General features: G+C 39.7%; 1 protein-coding gene across 6 annotated transcripts in view; it reads right to left on the minus strand.

Annotated features, from left to right (window-relative positions):
• STAU2 (staufen double-stranded RNA binding protein 2) overlaps positions 1-21,157 on the minus strand; it is a 365,226-nt gene extending 344,069 nt beyond the window's left edge. For 2 of the 6 annotated variants that reach the window (XM_053661198.1, XM_053661195.1), the window contains exons 1-3: positions 21,013-21,157; positions 14,599-14,664; positions 11,942-11,994 (exon numbers count right to left, since the gene is read on the minus strand). In XM_053661198.1, coding sequence (XP_053517173.1) covers positions 11,942-11,947 — 6 coding nt within the window. In that variant the 5' untranslated portion in view covers positions 11,948-11,994; positions 14,599-14,664; positions 21,013-21,157. Of the gene's footprint in view, positions 1-11,941; positions 11,995-14,598; positions 14,667-21,012 lie in introns of those variants that run through there. The other 4 variants (XM_053661197.1, XM_053661193.1, XM_053661196.1 and 1 more) reach the window with 4 other exon arrangements.
• Positions 21,158-21,626: the final 469 nt, after the last annotated feature.

The raw sequence follows: 21,626 nt of genomic DNA on the forward strand, positions 1-21,626 counted from the left end.
CAGTTCCCAGCAGGGGATGCACAAAAGGCAACCATACATTGATGTTTCTCTCCCTCTCTCCTTCCCTTCCCCTCTAAAGATAAATAAATAAAATCTTAAAAAAAAAAAAAAAACTAGGTAAAGGACCTGAACAGACATTTCTCCAAACAGCACATACAGGTGGCCAAAAAACATTAAAAATGCTCAACATCACTAATCATCAGGGAGAGGCAAATTAAAACAAGATATCAGCTCACACCAGCCAGTATAGCTATCATTAATAAATCAACAAACAAACAAGTGCTGGCAAGGATGTGGAGAAAAGGGAACCCTAGTACATTGTTGGTGGGAATGTAGAGTGATGTAGCTACTCTGGAAAACAGAATGGAGTTTACTCAAAAAAATTAAAAATAGAACTGCCTTTTTTTTAATTGACACTAATACAGAGGCCTCCCCACTGCCACTTTGGATCCATGTTTTCTGCATGGGGGAGAAAGTACAGTGGGTGGTACAAAGTACATATTTCATCCTGTAGACAGCACCCCAACATTACAGTGTCTCCCAGCTGGCCAGTAAGGGAGTCTTCAATAGGCCACTTCAATGTTCTAGTAAGTCCAGCTGCTTCTAAATAGTAGACTACATGGTAAGACCAGAAAATTCCGTAGGTATAATCACAGTGCTTCATTTTTTGTTTTTGTAATATTAACTCTTTGGTCAGAAGAAATGTTGTATGGAATACCAAGACTGGAACCAGTGTCCACGCATGTGGTGGTCAAGGAAGGCAAATCCATATGTAAAATATACACATTGCTGCTCCCTCCACGTAACCTACCTGCCACTAAGTAGCTAGCTCCAATGGGGAATGGGGCCATATCAGGAATTGTGTACAAGCTGGCCCCTCAGCAGTGGTTTTAGCTAAATCAGTGTTGATGAGAGGAACTCCACATTGCTGTGTCCACTTATAACCTCTAGGTCAATTACCATGGCCATTTTCTTTGTAAGACTGTTGAGCAAGGAAGGGTAAGATTGCTGGGGAAAGGAAATGACTGACATCTACAGAACTAGTCATCTGGTCCATCTATTTATTGAAAGTCTCCTCTGAAATGGGTATCTTTAGCAGGAATATTTGCACAGAGTACAAATAGCCCCTTTTTCTGTTAAGGGCGCGCCACATACCTTCTCCCATAGGCCTCCTTATTACCAGTCCTCCAGTCCTAATTATCCAACCAAACCATCTATCCCGTGAAAATGTGTACCTTCAAACTTCTGAGTTTCTGTCTCCACCTAGACAGACAACTATATGAATAGTTGTCCCTCAAAATTTGTGGGTTATCGGTTCCAGACCTCCACAGATACCAAAATCCATAGACGCTGAAGCCCTTATATAAAATGGCATATATTAAATAGTACTTCCACCTAACCTACATACATTCTCTTGTATGCTTTAAATCATTCCTCGGTTACTAAAAACACAATATAAATACTATGTAAACAGTTGCTCTACTGTATTGTTTAGGAAATAATGACAAGAAAACTCTGTTATGTGTTCAGTACAGATGCAAGCACTGTAGCCCTAACTACACAGTATACATCAACAACAATGTAATTTTTTTCCAAAAATTCTGCATCCCCAGTTGGTTGAATCCACAGACACAAAACCTGCAAATATGGAGAGCTGAATGTACTATTTGAAGTTAGGTTCACTGAAAGGATTTCCCTTCTCTAATACCTTTCAGGGCCTTCCTGTAGCACTGCAAACATTCACTTCCAGTTGGTTCCAGGCCTGAGCTCTTTCTTCTTCCATCAGTTGATCATACAGAATTTGCCATGAGGCCTTGGGTATTGACTGAGGAAGAGGTGGCAAATGTGGCAGGAATAGGCAACATATTCTGAGCAGTTTCACTCTCATTTGATAATAGAACACTGAGGTATATGCCTAGCTTTGCAGCCTGATGGATCAGAGAACACGCAGTTCGTGATGGGCAGCTCAGGTTGTACACTCATTTGATGTCTCATGGTCAGGTGTTCACTCTCTGCCAGGGCCCAGTACAAAGCTAGATACTGAGCAAAGTTCATCATCACCATTCCTGGCCATCACTGTGAGTGCTGGTCCAGGGTACAGGGTAGGACTCCACACACCAATTAGTTCCAAGAAGGCATAGTACCTGCCCTACTGTACCAGAGGACACCCCAGACAGCCCAGAAACTTAAAGGGACACTTCTAAATCTCAGCATGTTACATATATGTCCCTCCAAAGATGGGGAACCAATCCACAGTCTCTCTAGAGACCCCCTCTGGAGTGCATACTGGCCACCTGGGAGAAATTTGACCCTGAGTCCCTCAAGAAAAAAGATAATCTTTTTCAACATGGCCTGGCCTCATTATAAATAAGGCAATGGAGACATCTGGCCAGTTAATGGCACCATTATTTTTTTAATTTAATCTTTATTGTACTTTTTTCTATTACCATTTAGACTGCACATAATCTCCTTCCCCCAGCAATCACCATACTGTTCTCCATGTTCATAAGACCTTTTTCCTTTCTGATCAGTGCCTCTACCCCTCCAATCTACCTGCTACTAGCTGTCATCCAGCTCTCTATCTAGAAGTCTTGTCCCTATCTTCCTTGTTAGCTCAGTTAGTTCATCAGATGCCACATGAGTGAAATCATGTGGTATTTGTCTTTCTCTGACTGGCTTATTCTATTTGCATAATGTTCTCCAGGTCCATCCATACTGTTGCAAAGAGTGGAATTTTCTTTTTTTAGGGCTGACTACTATTTCATTGCATAAATGTCCCACTGATGTTTTATGCACTCATCTACTGATGCACATTTGGGCTCCTTCAATATCTTAACAACTGTAAAGAATGCTGCAAGGATGTGGGGATGCTTATGTTCTTTCAAATCAATGTTTTATGTTCCTTAGGTTATATTCCCCAAAGTGGGAACACTGGGTCAAAAGATAGATCCATTTTTAATTTTTTGCGGTAGTTCCATACTGCTTTCCACAGTGGCTACACCAGTCTGCATTCAAACCAACAGTGGAAAAGTGTTCCCCTTTCTCCACATCCTCACCAGCACTTGCCATCTGCTGATTTATTGATGACAGCCATTCTGACAGGAATGAGATGATATCTCACAGTGGTTTTAATTTGCATTTCTCTGATAGCTATTGATGCTGAACATCTCTTCACGTCTATTGGCCATCTGTATGTCCTCTTTGCAGAAGTGTTTATTTAGCTCTTCCACCATTTTTTAACTGGGTTGTTTTTATTCATGTTGACTTTTATAAGTTCTTCATGAATTCTGAATAATAACCCTTATCAGATGTATCAGTGAATATATTCTCACATTCTGTGGGTTGTCTTTTTATTTTGTTGACAATATCCTTTGCTGTGCAAACTTTCTAGTTTGATGTAGTCCCATTTCTTTTGTTTCCACGCCTGGAGAGATATATCCGATAAAATATTGCTACAAGCAATGTCTGAGATATTGCTGCCTATGTTTTCATCTATAATTTTTATGGTTTCTAGTCTAACATTTAAGGTTTTCATGTATTTTGAATTTATTTTTGTGTATGGTGTAAGAAGGTGGTCTAGTATTATTTTTCTGTACATATCTATTCAATTTTCCCAACACTACTTATTGACTAAACTATCCTTAGCCCATGTATGTACTTGCTTCCTATGTATAATATTGACTATTAAGGTGTAGGTTTATTTCTTGAATCTCTATGCTGTACCATTGATCTACATGTCTGTTTTTATGCCAGTACCAGGCTGTTTTGTTTACTATGGCCTTATTGTGTGTACAGTTTCATATTAGGTAGCATAATTCCTCCAACTCTGTTCTTCTTTCTCAGGACATCTGGTGGTATGTGGTCCTTTTGTAGTTCCATATGAATTTTTAAAATATTTGCTCTAGTACTGTGAAACATGTCATTGGAATCTTGATAGGAATTGCATTGAATCTATAGATTGTTTGAAGTAGTATGGACATTTTAATGATGTTAATTCCTCCTATTGATGAACATGATATTTGTATCTTCTTCTCTTTCTTTCTTCAGTGTCTTATATTTCTCCAAGTACAGGTCTTTAACATCCTTGTTTAGGTTTCATCCTATGTACTTTTTTATTTTATTTTTTGCAATTCTCAATGCACTGTTTTAAGTTTCAACTTATTAAATAAGATTTTATTCATTTCCTTTGAGAGAGAAGGGAAGGAAGGGAAAAAGAGAAGGAGAGAAATATCAAGGTGCAAGAGATACAGGAACTGGCTGCATCTCACACACCCTCAACTGGGGATGTGGCCCACAATCCAGGCATGTATCCTGACCAGGAATCAAACCAGTGACCTTTTGGTTCACAGGCCAGCACTTAATCCACTGAGCCACCCCAGCCAGGACTAAATTCCCTTTCTGTTAGTTCATTGCTGGCATATAAAACTGCAACTGATTTCTGAATATTAATTTTGTCTACTGCTACTTTCCTGAATTCACTTATCAGTTCTAGTAGTTATTTGGTAGAATCTTTGGGGTTCTCCATGTACAGTATCATGTCATCTGCAAATGACAACAGTTTTACTTCTTCCTTGCCAGTATGGGTGCCTTTTATTTAATCTTCTTGTCTGATTGCTGTGGCTAGGGTTTCCAGTACTATGTTGAATAAGAGAGGTGAAAGCAGACATCCTGTCTTGTTCCCAATCTTAAGAGGAATGCTGTAGTTGTCACCACTGAGTATGATGTTAGCAGTGGGTTTGTCATACATGTCCTTTATTATATTTAGCTATGTTTCCTCTATTCCCACTTTGAGGATTGTTTTGATCATAAATGGGTGCTAGATTTTATCAAAAGCTCTTTCTGCATCTATTGATATGATCATGTGTTTTTTATCCTCAATTCTGTTTGTGGTGAATCACATTTACTAATTTGCAAATGTTGTACCATCCTTACAGTCCCAGAATAAATTTCATTGATCACAATGTATGATCTTTTTTCTGCATGGCTGTGTTTGGTTTGCTAACAATTTGTTGGGGATGTTAGTATCTATGTTCATCAAGGAACTAGGCCTATAATTTTCTTTCTCTGTAGTATCTTTATCTGGTTTTGGAATTAAGATAATGCTGGCCTTGTAAAATGAGTTTGGAAGCCTTCCCTCCTCTTGAATTTTATAAAATAGTTTGAGGAGAGATGTTAGTTCTTCATAGAATATTTAGTAAAATTCACCTATGAAACCATCTGGTCTAGAGCTTTTGTTTGTTAGGGAGTTTTGATGACTGCTTCCATTTCATTAGGTATAATCCATCTATTCCAATTCTGTAATTCTTCCTGATTTAGTTTTGGAAGATTGCATGTTTCTAGGAATTTATCCATTTCCTCCAGGTAATCCAGTTTGTTGGTATATAATTGTTCCTAATATTTTCTTACAATCCTTTGTATTTCTTTGGTGTCAGCTGTTATTTCTCCTCTTTCATTTCAGATTTCATCTGAATACTCTCTCCTTTTTTATTAATGAGTTTGGCAAAGGGTTGTCAATCTGGTTTTTCTTTTCAAAGAAGAAGCTCTTGGATTCATTGATCTTTTGTCTCATTTTTTTAGACTCTACTTCACTTATTTCTGCACTGACCTTTATTATTTCCTTCTTTGTACTCACATTGGGCTTTGTTTGTTGTTCTTTTTCAAGTTACTTTAAGTATAAAGTTAGACTGTTTGAGTTTTTCTCTTGTTTTCTGATATAGGCCTGTAATGCTATGATTTCTCTTCTTAGAATGGCTTTCCCAGTGTCCCACAGATTTTTTATGGTTGTGACCTCATTTTCATTTGTTTCAAGGTATCTTTTGATTTCCTCCTTGATCTCATTATTGGCCCTTTCATTGTTTAACAACATATTGTTTAGCTTCCATGTCTTTGCTTGTTTTTCAGTGCTTTTCATGTGATTGATTTCTAGTTTCATAGCATAGTGTTCAGAGGCATGATATGATTTCAATCTTCTTAAATTTACTGAGACTTGTTTTCTGTACTAACATGTGGTCTACCTCAGAAAACATTACATGTGCACTTAAAAAGTCTGTAAATTTTGGTACTTTGTGGTGAAATGCTCTAAAGATATCAATGAAATCCATTTTACCTAGTGTGTCATTTAAGGCAGCTGTCTCCTTATTGATGTTCTTTCTGGAATATCTATCCATTGAGTCAATGGGGTATAAAATCCCCAACTATGACTGTATCCATCTCTCCCTTTATGTCCATCTTTCCCTTTATGTCCTTCAAGGTTTGTTTTACTTATGTAGGTACTCCCATATTGGGTGCATAAATATTTACTACAATTATATCCTCTTTGTGGACTGTTACCTTTATTATTATATGGTGTCCTTTGTCTGTTATTATAGCCTTAGTTTTAAAGTCTATTTTGTCTGATATCAATACTGCTACGACAGATTTTATTTCCTCTCATTTGCCTGAAATACCTTTTTCTATCCCTTTTAGTTTAGTTTGTGTGCATCTTTCAATCTGAGATGATTTTCTTGGGAGCAGCATATACATGAATCTTGTTCTATTCACCTTCCCTATGTCTTTTTGTTGGAACATTTAAGACATTTACATTTAAAGAGATTACTGATACATACCTATTTAGTGCCATTTTTTGTTAGGCTATTTTCCTCCCCTTGCTATTTTTCTTCTCCTTCTTAAAGCAACCCCATTAACATTTTTCACTATTGGTTTGGTGTTTTCAAACTCCTGCAACTTTTTCTTTTCAGGAAAGCTCCTTATGACTTCTTCAATTTTAAATGATAGTTCAATAATTGAGTTCCAGCCAAGATAAAGGCATATGTAGAAATGCTTCACTTCTTTGCACAACCAAAAGAAGGGTAACAACCAATTTGAAAACAAAAGAAAACCTAGAACTGCCAGAAAATCAAACTGCATGGAAGTCCGACAACCAAGCTGTTAAATAAACAATCATCCAGACTTGTAAGAGGGGCATAGATGGGAAGCCAGGACAGACAGTACGCACATCAAGGCAGTGAACCAAGCAAGACAAGCCAAGGCTGGCCGACCAGGTGGTCCCACATTCACACGTGGATATGCCAGGAGGAATGACTGGGAAGCAAGACAGACTGCAAAACCCGGGATTTCAGCACAGGAAACTAAAGACTCAAAACCTCTGGATGCAAAAACCTGTGAGGGTTATCATGGTGAGAGAAATTCCCAGTCTCACAGGAGTGTCCACTGGAGAGGGCCAAAGTTTCCTACAAAGTCTAGAAAACTCACCTACCTGGAAATCAACACCTGAAAGAGCACAATCTGCTTGTGGAAACAAGGGAAGTAACAAAAAGCGGGGCAAGAGTAGAACAAGCTATATTACTCCCTGACACCTCCCTCACAGACAGCGCCACAACTGAGCCACGCAAATTGCCATAAGACACTATGCTGAGTGAAATAAGCCAGTCACTACAGCATACACACTATATGATGCATTTAGGAAAATCTTTGTTGTTGTTTTCTCACAGTACCTTTGTTTAGAATAAGTTATCCTGTCCTTTTTTTTTTTTTTAAGAATCTAAGGATTGGTGCCAATTCTTTAAATGTTTGGTAGAGCCCTGACTGTTATGGCTCAGTTGACTGGGCACTGTCCTGCAAACTGAAAGGTAACCAATTTGATTCCTGGTCAAGGCACATGCTTGGATTGCAGGTCCCCAGGGGTGTGTACACAAGGCAACCAATTGATGCTTCTCTCCCTCTCTTTCCCCTTCCCTTCCCCTCTCTCTAAAGTTGAAAATAATATTTAAAAATAAGTAAATAAATGTTTGGTATTTTTCACTAGTAAAGCCATCTCATCCTGGACTCTTCTTTGTTTGGGCGTGAGTTTTTTCTATTATTGATTCAATCGTTTATATTTTCTATTTCTTCTTGAGTCAGTTATAATAATCTCTGTTTCTAGTAATTTGCCCATAAATTTCATACTGTTGGGTTGTGAATTGTGTTGTACTCCTCTAAATAGTGTCAGGCTTTGTTCTTATGCAGTTTCGTTACTTGGAATCACCTGGAGCCTTCTGAGGACTCTTCCCAATGCACTATGTACAATGTTACAAGGTCTTTACAAGGTCTGGATAATGGAGACACAAAATATTCCCAGCATTCTGTGAGCTCTGTAAGAAATTGTTTTCTTACTGTTTTCCAGTAGTTCTTTCCCTGATTTTGAGTAGGTCCTGTCATCGTCTACAGATCACAACTCAGCCAAAGGCTGAGGGGGAACCCTCTGCAGATCTCCAGAATGCATACACACTTGAATGCACTCTTCTACTTTAATATATACTCAATATACCTGTCTCCTACAGCTCCCTTCTCTCTGGTACTCTGGCCTGCAATTCTAACCACCTTAGTCTTCCAAAACCTTTTTTGAAAGCTTTTATTTATTTATTTTTAGACAGGGGGAAGAGAGGGAGAGAAACATCAGTGTGTGATTGCCTCTCACAGGCCCCCTACTGGGGACCTTGCCCAAAACCCAGGCATGTGCCCTGACTGGGAATCAAGCTGGTGACTCTTTGATTCGAAGGGCAGTGCTCATTCCACTGAGTCACACCAGCCAGGGTGGTCTTTCCAAACTTTTATCTGTGTTCCTATCCCAACAATGGTACTTTCTCCTTGCACTGCAGCCTGTAAAACACCTCTAAGCTCTCCTGTAAATTGGTGCAATGCAAAAGCTCATCCCATTTGTTTCTACTCTCAGGGATCACGGTCTGGTGCCACCTGTCATCTAACATCTCAAAACCATGGTGTATATGTTTGTATGTTTTCAAGTTTATAAAGGAAAGGTACGTGTTTATAAAGGAAGGGTATATGTTACTGCTGCATAACAAGTTAGCCCTAAGAATTTCTGAGGTTTGGCAATCAAGGAGCATCTTAGCTGGGTGGTCTGGCTCAGGATTTCTCATGAGGTTGCAGTCAAGATGTTGGTGGGCCAGTAGACTAGGGCTGGAGGCCTGACAAGGGCAGGGAGATCTGCTTCAAAGAAGGCTCAGTTACACACGATAGGCTGGAGGCCTCAGTTCCTCGTCAGCTGTTGGCAGGAGGCCTCAATTCCTCACCATGTAGGGAGTCTCCACAGGGCGATTCATAACATGGCAGCTAATTCTCAGAGTAGTTTACTATTTTTTCAATACTCTAACTGTAGACTGCATCCTATCACTTCAAGACAGATACGCAGATTGTAGACCTTACCCCACAACCAAACTCAGAGGAAAAAATAACTAAGAGTAAGTGGTAGCAGGTTTTAAGAGAAAACAATAGAGTTCCTGGTGCCTCTGACAAGAAAGAGAAGGAGAACACGTATAGCTGACCTGGTCTTGAGAAATGTTCAAGTGCTCCATTCCTCCAACAGACCAACCGAAACATCGGCCTCCCTCATCAATCTCAAGAGCCAACAGCAACAGTGACTGCAACAGCAGCAGCGACATACATACAAATACTGTGACTGCAGTAGTTAATAGTCCAAGAACTAACACTAAACATTTGCCTTTTTACCTCCATTACTCCTCACAACCTGTGAGATACGAATCATCATCCCTTAAACTCTAGGTCTTTGTTTCTTGAGACTCATAAGGATTTATACACTTTATAGTGTATTGTGGTGCAGTTTTATTCTCCCAATGTAACAATCACCTCGCTCCCTCTTGTCCTGTAGAGGACACTGAAATTCTCTTCTGTCTTGCCTGTCCTCCCATTCCACTCGAGTCAGGCCTGAAAGCTTCCTCTCGGTGTCAATGTTCCCAGTACCTACTACAAAACCTCTTTAAGGGAAACCATTTAAACCTCTTTTATTTTTTTTTAACTTAGTATTTTTTATTTTATTTTATTTCTTTTTTTTTTAAGATTTTATTAATTTTTAGAAAGAGGGGAAGGGAGGGAGAAAGAGAGGGAGAGAAGCAGCAACATGTGGTTACCTTGCACATGCCCTGCTACCAGGGCCCTGGCCTGGCATGTGCCCTGACTGGGATTCGAACCGGCAACCCTTTGGTTTGCAGGGCCCATGTTCAATCCACTGAGCTACACCAGCCAGGGCTATTTATTTATTTTTAGAGAGAGAGGAAGGTAGGGGGGAAAGAAAAGAAACATTGATGCATGTTGGGAACCACTCTGCTTGGTTTCAGGAGTTGTAACTTCCCCTCCATGGCTAAGGCTGAGCGAGCGACCTCCAGAATGTGAGCCACTGAGGAGACAAAGCTTGTTTCTGGCAGCAGTGCTGCTTCTGCTTCTCCGGAGCCCCCAGTGCTTGGTCCGTTAGTCTATGATGGATAAGACCCCTCGGGGGCGGGGGGCAACCTAAGCCAGACACGATCACTTAGGAGGCCCTCAAGGAAGGACTCAGCGGGCTGCAACAAAGAGGAGGTGATGGACCCTCACTCCCCAGCTATTATGACATAGCCCAAGTCCCCATTTCCATCTGGGAGAAACACTTCGTGGCTCTAATGCACTTAAGCCTAAAACCTATGATGGGGGAGGTAGTGCAGCCCCTTGCCAGCTAGAGCAGGATCTGGGGTTATCGGGTATAAGAAGGAATTCCTAAAGTCCTGTGAAGCCTGCTTTGCTAAGAGTACTTTCATTCATATGATAAGGATCCCAGCAGGAAACCAGTACGTCTCTCAAAGTTTCTGCAACCCCCTTACCTGACAGACACTGACTCAGACTAAGCCCTCAGGTTTCTCTGAAATGTTATCTACTGTTTGATCCTCGCTGCCTGTATTCCTGTGTATTACAACCCAATAAAAGCCATTGAGGAAGGGGCTCCTGGTCTTCCTCCTCTGAGATTGACCACCTCTCCTCCCCAAGTAGATCGTGTCTTGGTAGTTTTATTTTCATCCATGGCAGATGGGGGGACTTTGCAGGCAAAGTTGCCCCCACAGATGCATGAGAGAAACACTGTTTAGCTGCCTCTCACACACCCCCAACCAAGGACTTGGCCCACAATCCAAGCATGTGCCCTGACTGGGAATCAAATCAGCAACCCTTCAGTTTGCAGGAAGGACACCCAACACATTGAGCCACAACCACTGGGCCTAGTAGTTTTGTCATTTGTTTCTGTTTTTTAAGTCACACTTCTTTTACGCCTCTGCTCTGGGCTCTCCCAACGCTAAAGCTGCCTAATACAGACTCCCGAACCCCTTAAAACACACTGCCCTGTCAAGTGTGCCTAACCAATTAACCCCAAAAAATCTGCCCTACGTGAGCCACTCATTTTAACATATTTCACAGCTCATATGTCTCTGTAATTTTTATTTGTTACAGCTTCATGTTAAGATGGGTTTCCTCTCCCTCAGGGCTCATAATTACTCATCAAGGAGAAAGGTCAAAACTATACCAAACTCCTACATAGGTTTCCATTAGCTGTTTATTAAATAATGAATAAAAATATATAAAACAATGATTATAAATATTAGCACAGAAAATTCTCAAGGGAGGTATAATCAAAAGAATTTTATTTACAAATAAAAAGAAAAATATACCAGTGGACACATATAAGTAATTCACAAAAGATGAAACCAAAAGAAACAATAAAATCAAATCATAGGAATGCAAATTAAAGTAACACTTTTTGTCAGATTGGCTAACATTAAAATTTTTTCAAGGATGTAAGGAAACAGGCATTCTAATAAACTTCTAATAGATATAATTTTGTATTTTTCATATTTATGCATTAAATATCTTTAAAATCTATATACCCCTTTGACTAGGATTTTCATTTCTAGTGATTAATTACAAGAAAATAATAGACAGAGGAACACAGATGTGTGTAAAAAATGTCTCACCATGGCACTAACTGTAATATAAAATCTGTCCAACAATAAGGACTTAACTAAATAAATTTTAGTACTTCCAAACTGTGATTATTAGGACAATTCAGAATATTAGGTGTTGTATAATCTCAGATTTTAAAATAACATATATTCACACAAAAACATACCTGCATAAAAATATCTAGACGTTTACACCCCAAAATATTAGCAGTGATTATCTCTGCAAAAGAATAGTGGAATTATTTGTGATTTTTTATTCTTGCTTACTTGTACCACCTAACTTTTCTATATGAGTTACACACAGATAATAAGACACATTCCTAAAACAGAAAAGTAAAACTGAGGAACACAATTTAAAGGCAGAAGTGTCATTCATTATTCTAACAGAACATAAACATTCCCAAGTTGCCCAATAATAATAATGTCAGATAGGATTAATATAAGAAAATCAAATAACTTAGTATTCAACAGCCTAGGTTTTAATTAGTTCTAAGAACATACTTGGAAGAATTTGTTAGTATTATTCAGGCATTTTAAGACAATAAAGTGACCTCCCAAATAAAAATGTACTACTAATCCTAAAGACAGTGTTGAAAATCACATAAGGAAAAACTTCGATTGCTTCGAATGGAGTGTCGGATTCAATAGACTTTTGTCACATTTATCTCAAGAATCCTCACTCTAAAGGGAAAGCACTCACCGTGAAAATGAGTGAACATAACAATCACTCAGAAGTTGAAGAATTCAAAGTGACTTTAGGCTTGGCTGAAGATACAGTCTTCCCTATAACTTCTATAATCCAAATTAGGCTAACTTTCCCCCCCTCAAACTCAAACATTTTGGAGGGATAAAATTTAGTCAATAACAAGAAAGGGTCCTTAACTGGATCTATGAATACATATATATTACAAGCAAGGTATGTGTATCTGCAGACACTTATAGACAATTTCTAACCAAAGCCCCTGTTTGGGACATGTTTCTAACCATGGACCTGTTTGCAGCCATGCAGAATGTTGCTTAATAATTATGCAAACACCTGACTCGACATGATGGGTAGCACCCAGTAAATCCTGAGTAGGACTGATCTATAAACTATTTTCCGTGATGCTAACTGGCATAAAATGATCTTTTCCATCCGTCTTCAGTAGAACATAAAGCAAACTATTCCAATTACACCCATACAGTTAATGGCAGGTATCATAAGGTCAATTAGAGGCAATTTCAGATGGTCAGCACCATTTTTTAAGCCATGTCTCCTGAAGCTCTGTGAAAGCATCCCATGGGAATTTATAGCCACTGTGAAGGTACAGGAAGCACTAAGCACAGTATAGCTTTAAGATGCCTTTAAACTGATATAGGTGATGTGTTTGATAAAAACAGTATTTGTTGCCAAAAAGATTTTCTAGTGCAAGGAGAGAATCAAAGAACAACTTTGCCTAAGGGAGAGATTTTACATGAATGGCATTTATGTAATGCAAGCATCATATAATACCAAAATTGACAAAACAACTATGCGGTTATTGTTGAAAAGAATGCAGATCTCCTTGCTTTCATGACAACACCAACACCCCTCATCCACTCATTCAGCAGACACATTAAAACCATACACAACAAGAACTATTCTAGGACTTGGGGATACAAGAGTACAGCAAGGTCACTGCCGTCATGAAACATTCATCTAACAATGTACATATAAATAAATATATGATGAACAGACATGAAGCAAATAATTACATATTTAAATATCATGAAAAGGTCAGGATACTAAATAAAATGAAAGTCAGGGTGCTATGAGAGCAAAGGACAGGCCTGTAAAGTGAGCTGAGCACAGGAAAGCAAAGAGAGGTCCAGGCCAAGGTAATCTACGCAAAACCCCTGTGGCTAGATTGACCTTGCCCAATCTAGGAACTGAAACAGTCTGGTGTAACTGAAACACTTTGATTGTTTCCTGTGCACATGTTAAATCTGAGATATATAAAGACATCCGAGTTAAGAAATCAAGCTGGTAACTGCCACGTGACTCTCACGCTCAGAAAAAGAAGTCTAGACCAGGTGTAAACTTTTAAGTCATTAGAGATGGTGCGTGATGCACAAGAATTGGAGATTTCTTAGGCAAGGTAAGCAGGATAGAAGGCCGGGGTGGGGGAAGAGATGTGTATAACTTCCTCAATCACAAAAAAAAAGTGCTTCTTGCAATCAAATTTTGCAATGAAATTGAACTTTTTGATTTGCAAATGCGAAATAAAACAAAGTATTTTCTAATATTATAGTTATGATACAATGCCCAATTTGTTCAGGAAGGATAAGATTAGGTGTATAAAGTTCTTGGAGAAATGCCAAGACCTAAAAAAAAATTTTCTTTCAGTGAGTCTAAGACATTCTATGCTATAATTTATTTAGCAGAGCACTTCCTTCTAGCCATTTCCAATGCCCTAGAAAAGGAACCCTTTTTTAACACACTGATACAACTACTTCACAAGGTTTGTCACTAGAATGCTTTCAGTCTGCAGAACTGCCACTACTGGAGACAGATCACGGTGTCAGCATTCTGAAGATGCCAACAAGTCCTGGAGGAATAGAACATCAAAAAGAACCAGAAAACCTACTCTGCACACTCAATGCTCTTGAAAGTTATCGCTATTCAGGATCATCACTATTCATCCAAAACAACGTACCCTGCACAGTCTCCTATAAAGAACAGATAACATGTAATTGCTCTATAAAGCAGAGGTCAGGTTATGGTTACAGAAAAACTGAGTAAAAATGTTCCACAATTTATGGCACGAGCACCGGATTAGTATGGCAGGCCTCAACGCAAACTTACCTGATTGATTTGAAGCATGTTAAAACAATATTGACCAAACGTCTGTATCCTTCACGGCTCCAAAAACTGGAAAATGAAAACGAAGAAAAAAAGTTCAACTTAGTCAGTGATTTCAATGATTGGCACTTGAAACACAAGTCCTTGATCAAAATCAAATATCAAATGAATTAGGCCTGTATCAGCAATTTCTATGATTTTCTACTATGCTGTCCAATCCAGTTGTCACTAGCCACATATGGCTGCTCAGCACTTGAAATGTGGCTAATGCAACCAGAAAGTAAATTTTTAATTTTCTTTAATACTAACTGAAATGTAAATAATCGCAGGCTGCTAGTGGCTACCACACTGGAATATGCAGGTCTAGACTGAACAAAGACAAAGAACCCCTTGTTCTAGAGCTCTAAGACAATTCCAGCAAAAGTGAAACTTGATTTAAAACTTTATATTTAATATATGCTCCCCCATATCTAATATATACTGAGACTAATACTTAATATATACCCCCCTTGCTCCAATAAGGTTTTGAAAGGTTTTGAAAGGCTTTGTTCCCATCCTATATAAGATCAATTAAACCCAATGATACAACACACATGCATTCTCTGAGGTGGTGTAATAAAGAGCACACAGGTTACCTACCTGGACTTTTTGTTTGTGGTTTCTGTTTATTATCACCATTATAAATATAGCATACACATTAAAATTTCACATAAAATTTTCCAAAGGAAAATCACCATCCTAACACATCCCAGTGTTACATCTGAATTCGCATCCTTCCAGGTCCGACCTCACCATGGTTGTATTTCTTTTTGTGTGGCAAATACACTTGATTTAAAAATACATAATAAGAAGGGCAGGAACACCCAAATTTATAAACAAATAAATCGTAAGATCTTGTAATGTGAAAAGTTTACATAAAAATAAATTCCGTATACAGCCCCCCAAAAATTATCTGAAAAGCAGTAACACAGTCTTGATATACAGCAAGAGTTATCTAATAACTTGTGTATAAATTAACATGCCATAAAATTTTAATATTCAACTCTCCCTCATAGGCAAAACTTCTTGAGATACATATATACATACAGATACACCATACACACAAACATACATACATACATACACACATATATGCTTATTATAAATGTGTGGGTGTGTACTTGGCTACCATTTTTTCAAAATGACAAACTGGGGTCAATTCTAAATGACTCTGAAAGCTTTTAATACATTTCTTACAAGTGACCTCAACATCTTTATCAAATTTTATATTTTCAAGAGAATCATATAGGCACAGCACAAAGCCTGCGTACCAGCCAATTTGAGATTTAGTCTAAGCTCTTCAAGAAGTTACCTTTTGAGCCTCAGTAAATGACTTTGTGTATCTCTGGGTTCTTTTTTTTTCCTTTTTTTTTTTTGTTGAAATCTTTACAAAGTAAACTGAAGTTTTTATAGTTGGCAGCCTCTACCAAACTGAAAACAACAGAAATAACAAGCTACCATTTCCAAGACTGGGTTATGAAAAGACCGTAACTTCTCTTCTAGGGGTCACCTGCTCTGCTTTTCTCTCCTGTCTGCCCTGAGGGGAGTCAGCTGCCATACTGTCCGCTGCTTTTTGGATAGGCCCACACGGCAAAGAACTGAGGCAGGCCTCCAGCCAACAGCCCAAGAAACTGAGGCCTTCAGTCCAGTACACCCAAGGAATGAATCCTGCCAAGGTGCTCAAGCTTGAAGCACCTTCCCCTGGTTGAGCTTTCAGATGAGACTACAGCCCCCATGGCAGCTTCCCCGCAATCTCAGAAAAGACCCTGAGCTACTATAGGCACCCAGATAAGCTGCGACCAGATTTCTGAGATAATAAACGTTTGTTGTTTTAAGCCCTTAACTTTGGGGGTAGTTTGTTAAGCAACAATAAATAAGAAAGTTCAGTTCAATTCTAAAATTCTATAATCCTATGGTACTTCAGGTGCTTGAGGTATAGTTAGGTAAGCCAAAAAAGAATTAATTCCCTGTTTCAAAATGAGCACTGTTAGAATTAGAAAGTGGTAAATTACAAAACTTAAACCTAAACATCTACATTTTATTTGAAAGATAAACATCATTAAAAGGTGTAGCATTAGCCCTGGCTGGTGTAGCTCAGTGGATTGAGTGTGAGCCTGAGAACCAAAGGATCGCAGTTCGATTCCCAGTCAGGGCGCATGCCTGTGTTGTGGGCCAGTTCCCAGCAGGGGACGCACAAGAGGCAACCATACACTGATATTTCTCTCCTCTCCTCCCCTTCCCCTCTAATTTTATTTAAAGATAAATAAATAAAATCTTTTTTAAAAGGTGTAGCATTAATCAAATGATATTAAAATATACTAGCTATGACTAAAAATACAGACCCACGCAATTTCCATTTTTTAATTGTAAATAATTCATTTGGAAGTTACAATGTAAACTACCAAACACGGCTGTGTCCCTTACTTTCTAGAATTTAACATTACTTAGTAAGCATTAATCAAATTTGAGAAACCTCACTTTGCTTTAACGTAAACCTCTAAATCTACACTTATCTCTAGACCAGTGTGTGCTTCTTTGTGTCAGGGTCTGGTAACACTGGTGGCTGATTCTGAGCAGTAGACACAGTAAGATACAGGGATACAGTTTTTAAAGTTCTAATCTTCTGATATAAAAGGTAGTTTTATGATGAAACAAAAATGAAAGCACCTATTTGCTTAAAATTGACTATACAATTTTAAATATTCTATAATCCTTTTCTTCACAATTACAAAATAAAGAAAATAACATCTACCACAGCACTCTGTGACCTAACTGGATGACACTCTGAACCTATTATTTTTTTACAAACACATTATCTTACATTTACGTCAAAATAAAATTTGTAATTCATAAGTATGCAGTGAACAATTCGGAATGTCTACAGTAGCACGTCTTTAACACTTCATTTCTTCTTTTAAGACATATCTGATGTACTGACCTATATTTAAAACAATTTGATAAAATATCAAGGCATATCAATAAAATGCAGTGCAATTTTACACTGCCTATGGCTTCATAAAATTCACTTCTCCCTCCTTTGTCAAGAGTTTCCATTTCCAGTTCATTCCAATTACAGCTAAGTATCTTTAGAGAACTCTAACATGTCCCCAAAATGCCCTACAGTAGTACCCAGTCAAGCACACTACAACAGTTTCAGATTCCAGCTACTAAACAGAATCAGGCGGGCAGTTTATGGAGAGGGCACTGCTAACTGGAGAAGACGTAGGAGGTCCAGCATGTATCTGAAATATACTGCTGATATAACTCGCTGCTTTCAGAATGAATTACATTTGGCCCATCTGATAAACTAAAAGGTGGGTATAATAAATCTGCAAAATATTCAACAATTAAATAGTACTTTATAAAATGGAAATACTAATCTAATATAAATTTTTATATCAGCACCCATCACAATCCTCACTTAAATGTCTTTGTTTCACAGTAAGAAAACCAAAACCATGTACTATCCCCACTTTTAGACACCAAACCCCTACAAAACTAAATACCAACTCAAAGTAGGTATTTAGCTAAAATACCTACTTAAAAGTAGGCATCCCCCAGAAAACTGCTTTGATGATAAAAAAATTGAGTATGAGTTTTAATATGTCCTAAGAGCCTATGAAATATTCTATGTATACAGATGTCTCAGCTCCTGAACTTTTCTGGTAAAAAGAACCCACATACCACCGGTCAAGAAAAAAAGAAAATTAACATTTATAAGACACCAATTTTACATTCCAAGTGCCATATTTTGCCATATTTACATTAACTCAATCCTCATCACCTTCGATATAGGTGTTATCCCTATTTTTCCAGAAGCTGGGTTTCTTTCCCATAATCCAGTGCTAGAAATAAAATCCAATATGGTCTGGTTGAAATTGTCTTCTCTTCATTATATATTTATTTATACATAAAGACTAAAGTTCTTAAAATTTGTCCTGTCACAATGGGTATGACCTGTAGGACAACTCTGGGGATTTATTCAAAATCAAATATTTATAAATATATAAATTATAATTATTATGGATTCTAGACACTCATTTAATATTTTCTTTAGTATTAAGAGGAGACAAATATGTATATACATGATTTGATCATACTGTGCATATCTCTATTCAGTCTAATATTAACCAATTCATAGTATTTAGATTTTTCCCTCTTTATGATGTGTACATATAAATAATCAGATGCCTAGCATAAAAGGAGACGACAGAGTAATAGGAGTAAACAGAAGATTAGCTACAAAAAAAAAAAAATGCTGGTCATAATTGTCTTCCAGAACCTGATCCTAAAACAGGAAAACCACTCAACCTCACTGTGTTGTTTATATACTAAAAAGTTTGATGGCCATCTTAGATATTTTTCATATCCTTATCTTTGCTGAAAACCAGATTAAACCACTATTTCCTAGAATTTCATTCCAGGCAAGCTAAATAACCTAAAATGTACAAGTTATATGTTTTCCATGCTGTGTATTTAGGAGTAAAGAGCTATGATGCATAACACTTACCATCATGGTCCAGGAAAAAAATACTGTGTCATAGAGATCAAGTGACAAATGGGTAAAATAACAAGTGAATCTAAGTAAAGGTTACATGAGTGTTCTTTGTATTATTAGAGTATTTTTGCTACTTTTCTGTAAGTTTGAAATTATTTCCAAATAAAAAGTTAAAACTTAAAAATTACATAGCACTCTATGGGAAGTTAATAATACATACTTGGATCATAAAGTGACATTTTTACAAATACAAAACAAATTTTTAGGGAAAAATTAATAATTTGTGAGGAAATATGCACCATATCCTACCAACTAGGGTCACTTAAGAATAAATTTCAAATGACACTGCAATGTAATGAAAAGGTGGCAATGGGGACTTGAGTTGAAACCATAGCAGGGAAAGAAAAAAGCATACACAACCCGCAATTTACCCTAAGTGCTTCAAAATTTTAATACAGGTCTACTGCAAAATGCAGCAAATCTATAATTCAAGTTATATGTGATACCTCTCGTTTACAATAAAATGTAAACAAACTGAAAAATGACAAAGTTGCCCTAGCACAAAACAATCGAGATACAGAATGTCTTGGTTTAGACAGTTTTATTAAATATGATTTTCCCCACTGCAGCTTAATTAACAATATATTTGAACCATCTTAAGAGCAGAACAGGGAAGAAATATCCCCAGGAGAAATGCTGCAATCTTTTCTCCCACTTGGTTACTATTATCTTGCCTGTCCATCAGAATTTTGATTTCAAGTGTTGACCATGGTTTCTGAAAACACAAGGATGGATCAGAAGATGTATTTTGCTTGGCAAAAGTGCACCAAAATTGTGAAAACAAATGTTAAACATAAAGGTTTTCAGCTAACAGTGAAATATCTTTAAAGGATCATTTCTCTCCTTTCTACAGGAACCACCCACTTTAAAATCCTTTAGTACATTCTCCTAATTGAATGGCCCTTCTCTACCCAAGTAGTCCTTAACCTTTGCGGGGATGACCCTTTCCAAAGATAATTCACAAACGCAAAATTCTGCACATATTTGCAGGGACTTCAAGAACCTCCGAGGCCATTATCCCCGCCCCCTCCCTAAGAATCGCAGCTTGGTGTCGCCAGAATCGCCTCTGCAGAACCCCCACGGCCTCAATCCCAGCTCTCCCAGGACCGACTGGCATCGCTGCCCTCACACCGAGGATTCTGTAACTGATCTTTGTCTCTTCGCCCAACTCCCTTCACCCCTGCAAGGTCACTAACTGCCAACTAGCCCTCCTTTAAGCCGAGCCATCGTAAGAGCCATAGCAGAACTTGCCTGTCATAGGATCTATTTTGTCCCTTCGGCCCCACCTACCTCCCCCATTTCCATGAGTTACGTCTTTACCACTTGCCCATTATACAGAAATAGCCACCCCCACCCCAATAACCCCCAGGCCCACTCTCCCCAGACCCTCCCCTTTTATCTCCTCTCCTCTATCCTCCCTGCCTTCTCTCCCGTCCGACCCCCACCTTCCAGCTCCCTCTGGGGGGGTTCTCAATACCCTGCCCCCCCTCCCCTGCGCCCCACTTGTGCGGGCCTCCCAGCCTCCTCCCAGCTCCTCCCCTGGCGACACCTGTGTCGTCCCACCCGCTCCACACGCCCCCACCCCAGTTCATCCGCCCCCTCCCCGGTCCCCGGCCCCCACCAGTCTCCTCCCCTCCCCCTCTGGCCCGGAGCTAGCGTGAGGAAGGGGGAGGCGCGGGCAAGGGGAGGCCTCGAAAGGGCCGGCTCCTGGGGGTTCGCCTCGCGCGGCGGACCTGCAGGGCTCCCCAGCGCCCTCTGTCTCTCCTCTGCCGGCGGGGCGGAAGTCAGGGCCTCCGGGCGCCCCCCAGCCGGGTACTTACCTTCAGGCCAGGGACCCTTTGCAGACCATTCCAACATTGGCAAACACTCCACAGAGCTGACCCCGCACGGCCGCCGCTGTCGCTGCCGTCAGCTTCCACCCCTCGGGCTCCCCGCCCCCAGCCTATGCCCGCCTTCCCAGCGCTCCCACCGCGCCCTCCCGGGCCCGCGCCGCGCGCACCCCTGTTCTCGGCGCGCTCCCGTCCTCCCTCCTTCCTCCCTCCTTCCTCCCGTCCTCTCAGCTTGCTGGTGGCCAAGCGCGGCCATTGTTCGCGGCGCAGCTCCCGCCCCCTGGTGGCCATTGAAGTCCCCGAAGCCGCAGCGCCTCAGAAGCTGCGGTGCTGGCTCCAGCAGGCCGGGTCACCGCACGAGGGTTGTTCCCAGGGGCTTGGAGAGCGAGGTTGTGTGAGTGCAGAGGGAGCGCACCCGGTTCTCAGCCATCTGGTCTACCGCCCGGCATCCTCGGCTGCAAAGGGTGAGCCTAGGGCAGCCGCTTCCACACTTGTGTTCGAAAGCCGCCCCACCCCTCGCCCAGTGGACCCTCAGCTCTCTCTAGACCGCAGTCTGTGCCCAGATTCTCCGCACGTACATTCCTGAGTCTCTCCGGCTGCCTTCC

The sequence above is a fragment of the Artibeus jamaicensis genome, unplaced genomic scaffold, assembly GCF_021234435.1.
Source record: "Artibeus jamaicensis isolate MK-2021 breed Jamaican fruit bat unplaced genomic scaffold, CSHL_Jam_final scaffold_916, whole genome shotgun sequence".
Taxonomy (NCBI): Eukaryota; Metazoa; Chordata; class Mammalia; order Chiroptera; family Phyllostomidae; genus Artibeus; species Artibeus jamaicensis.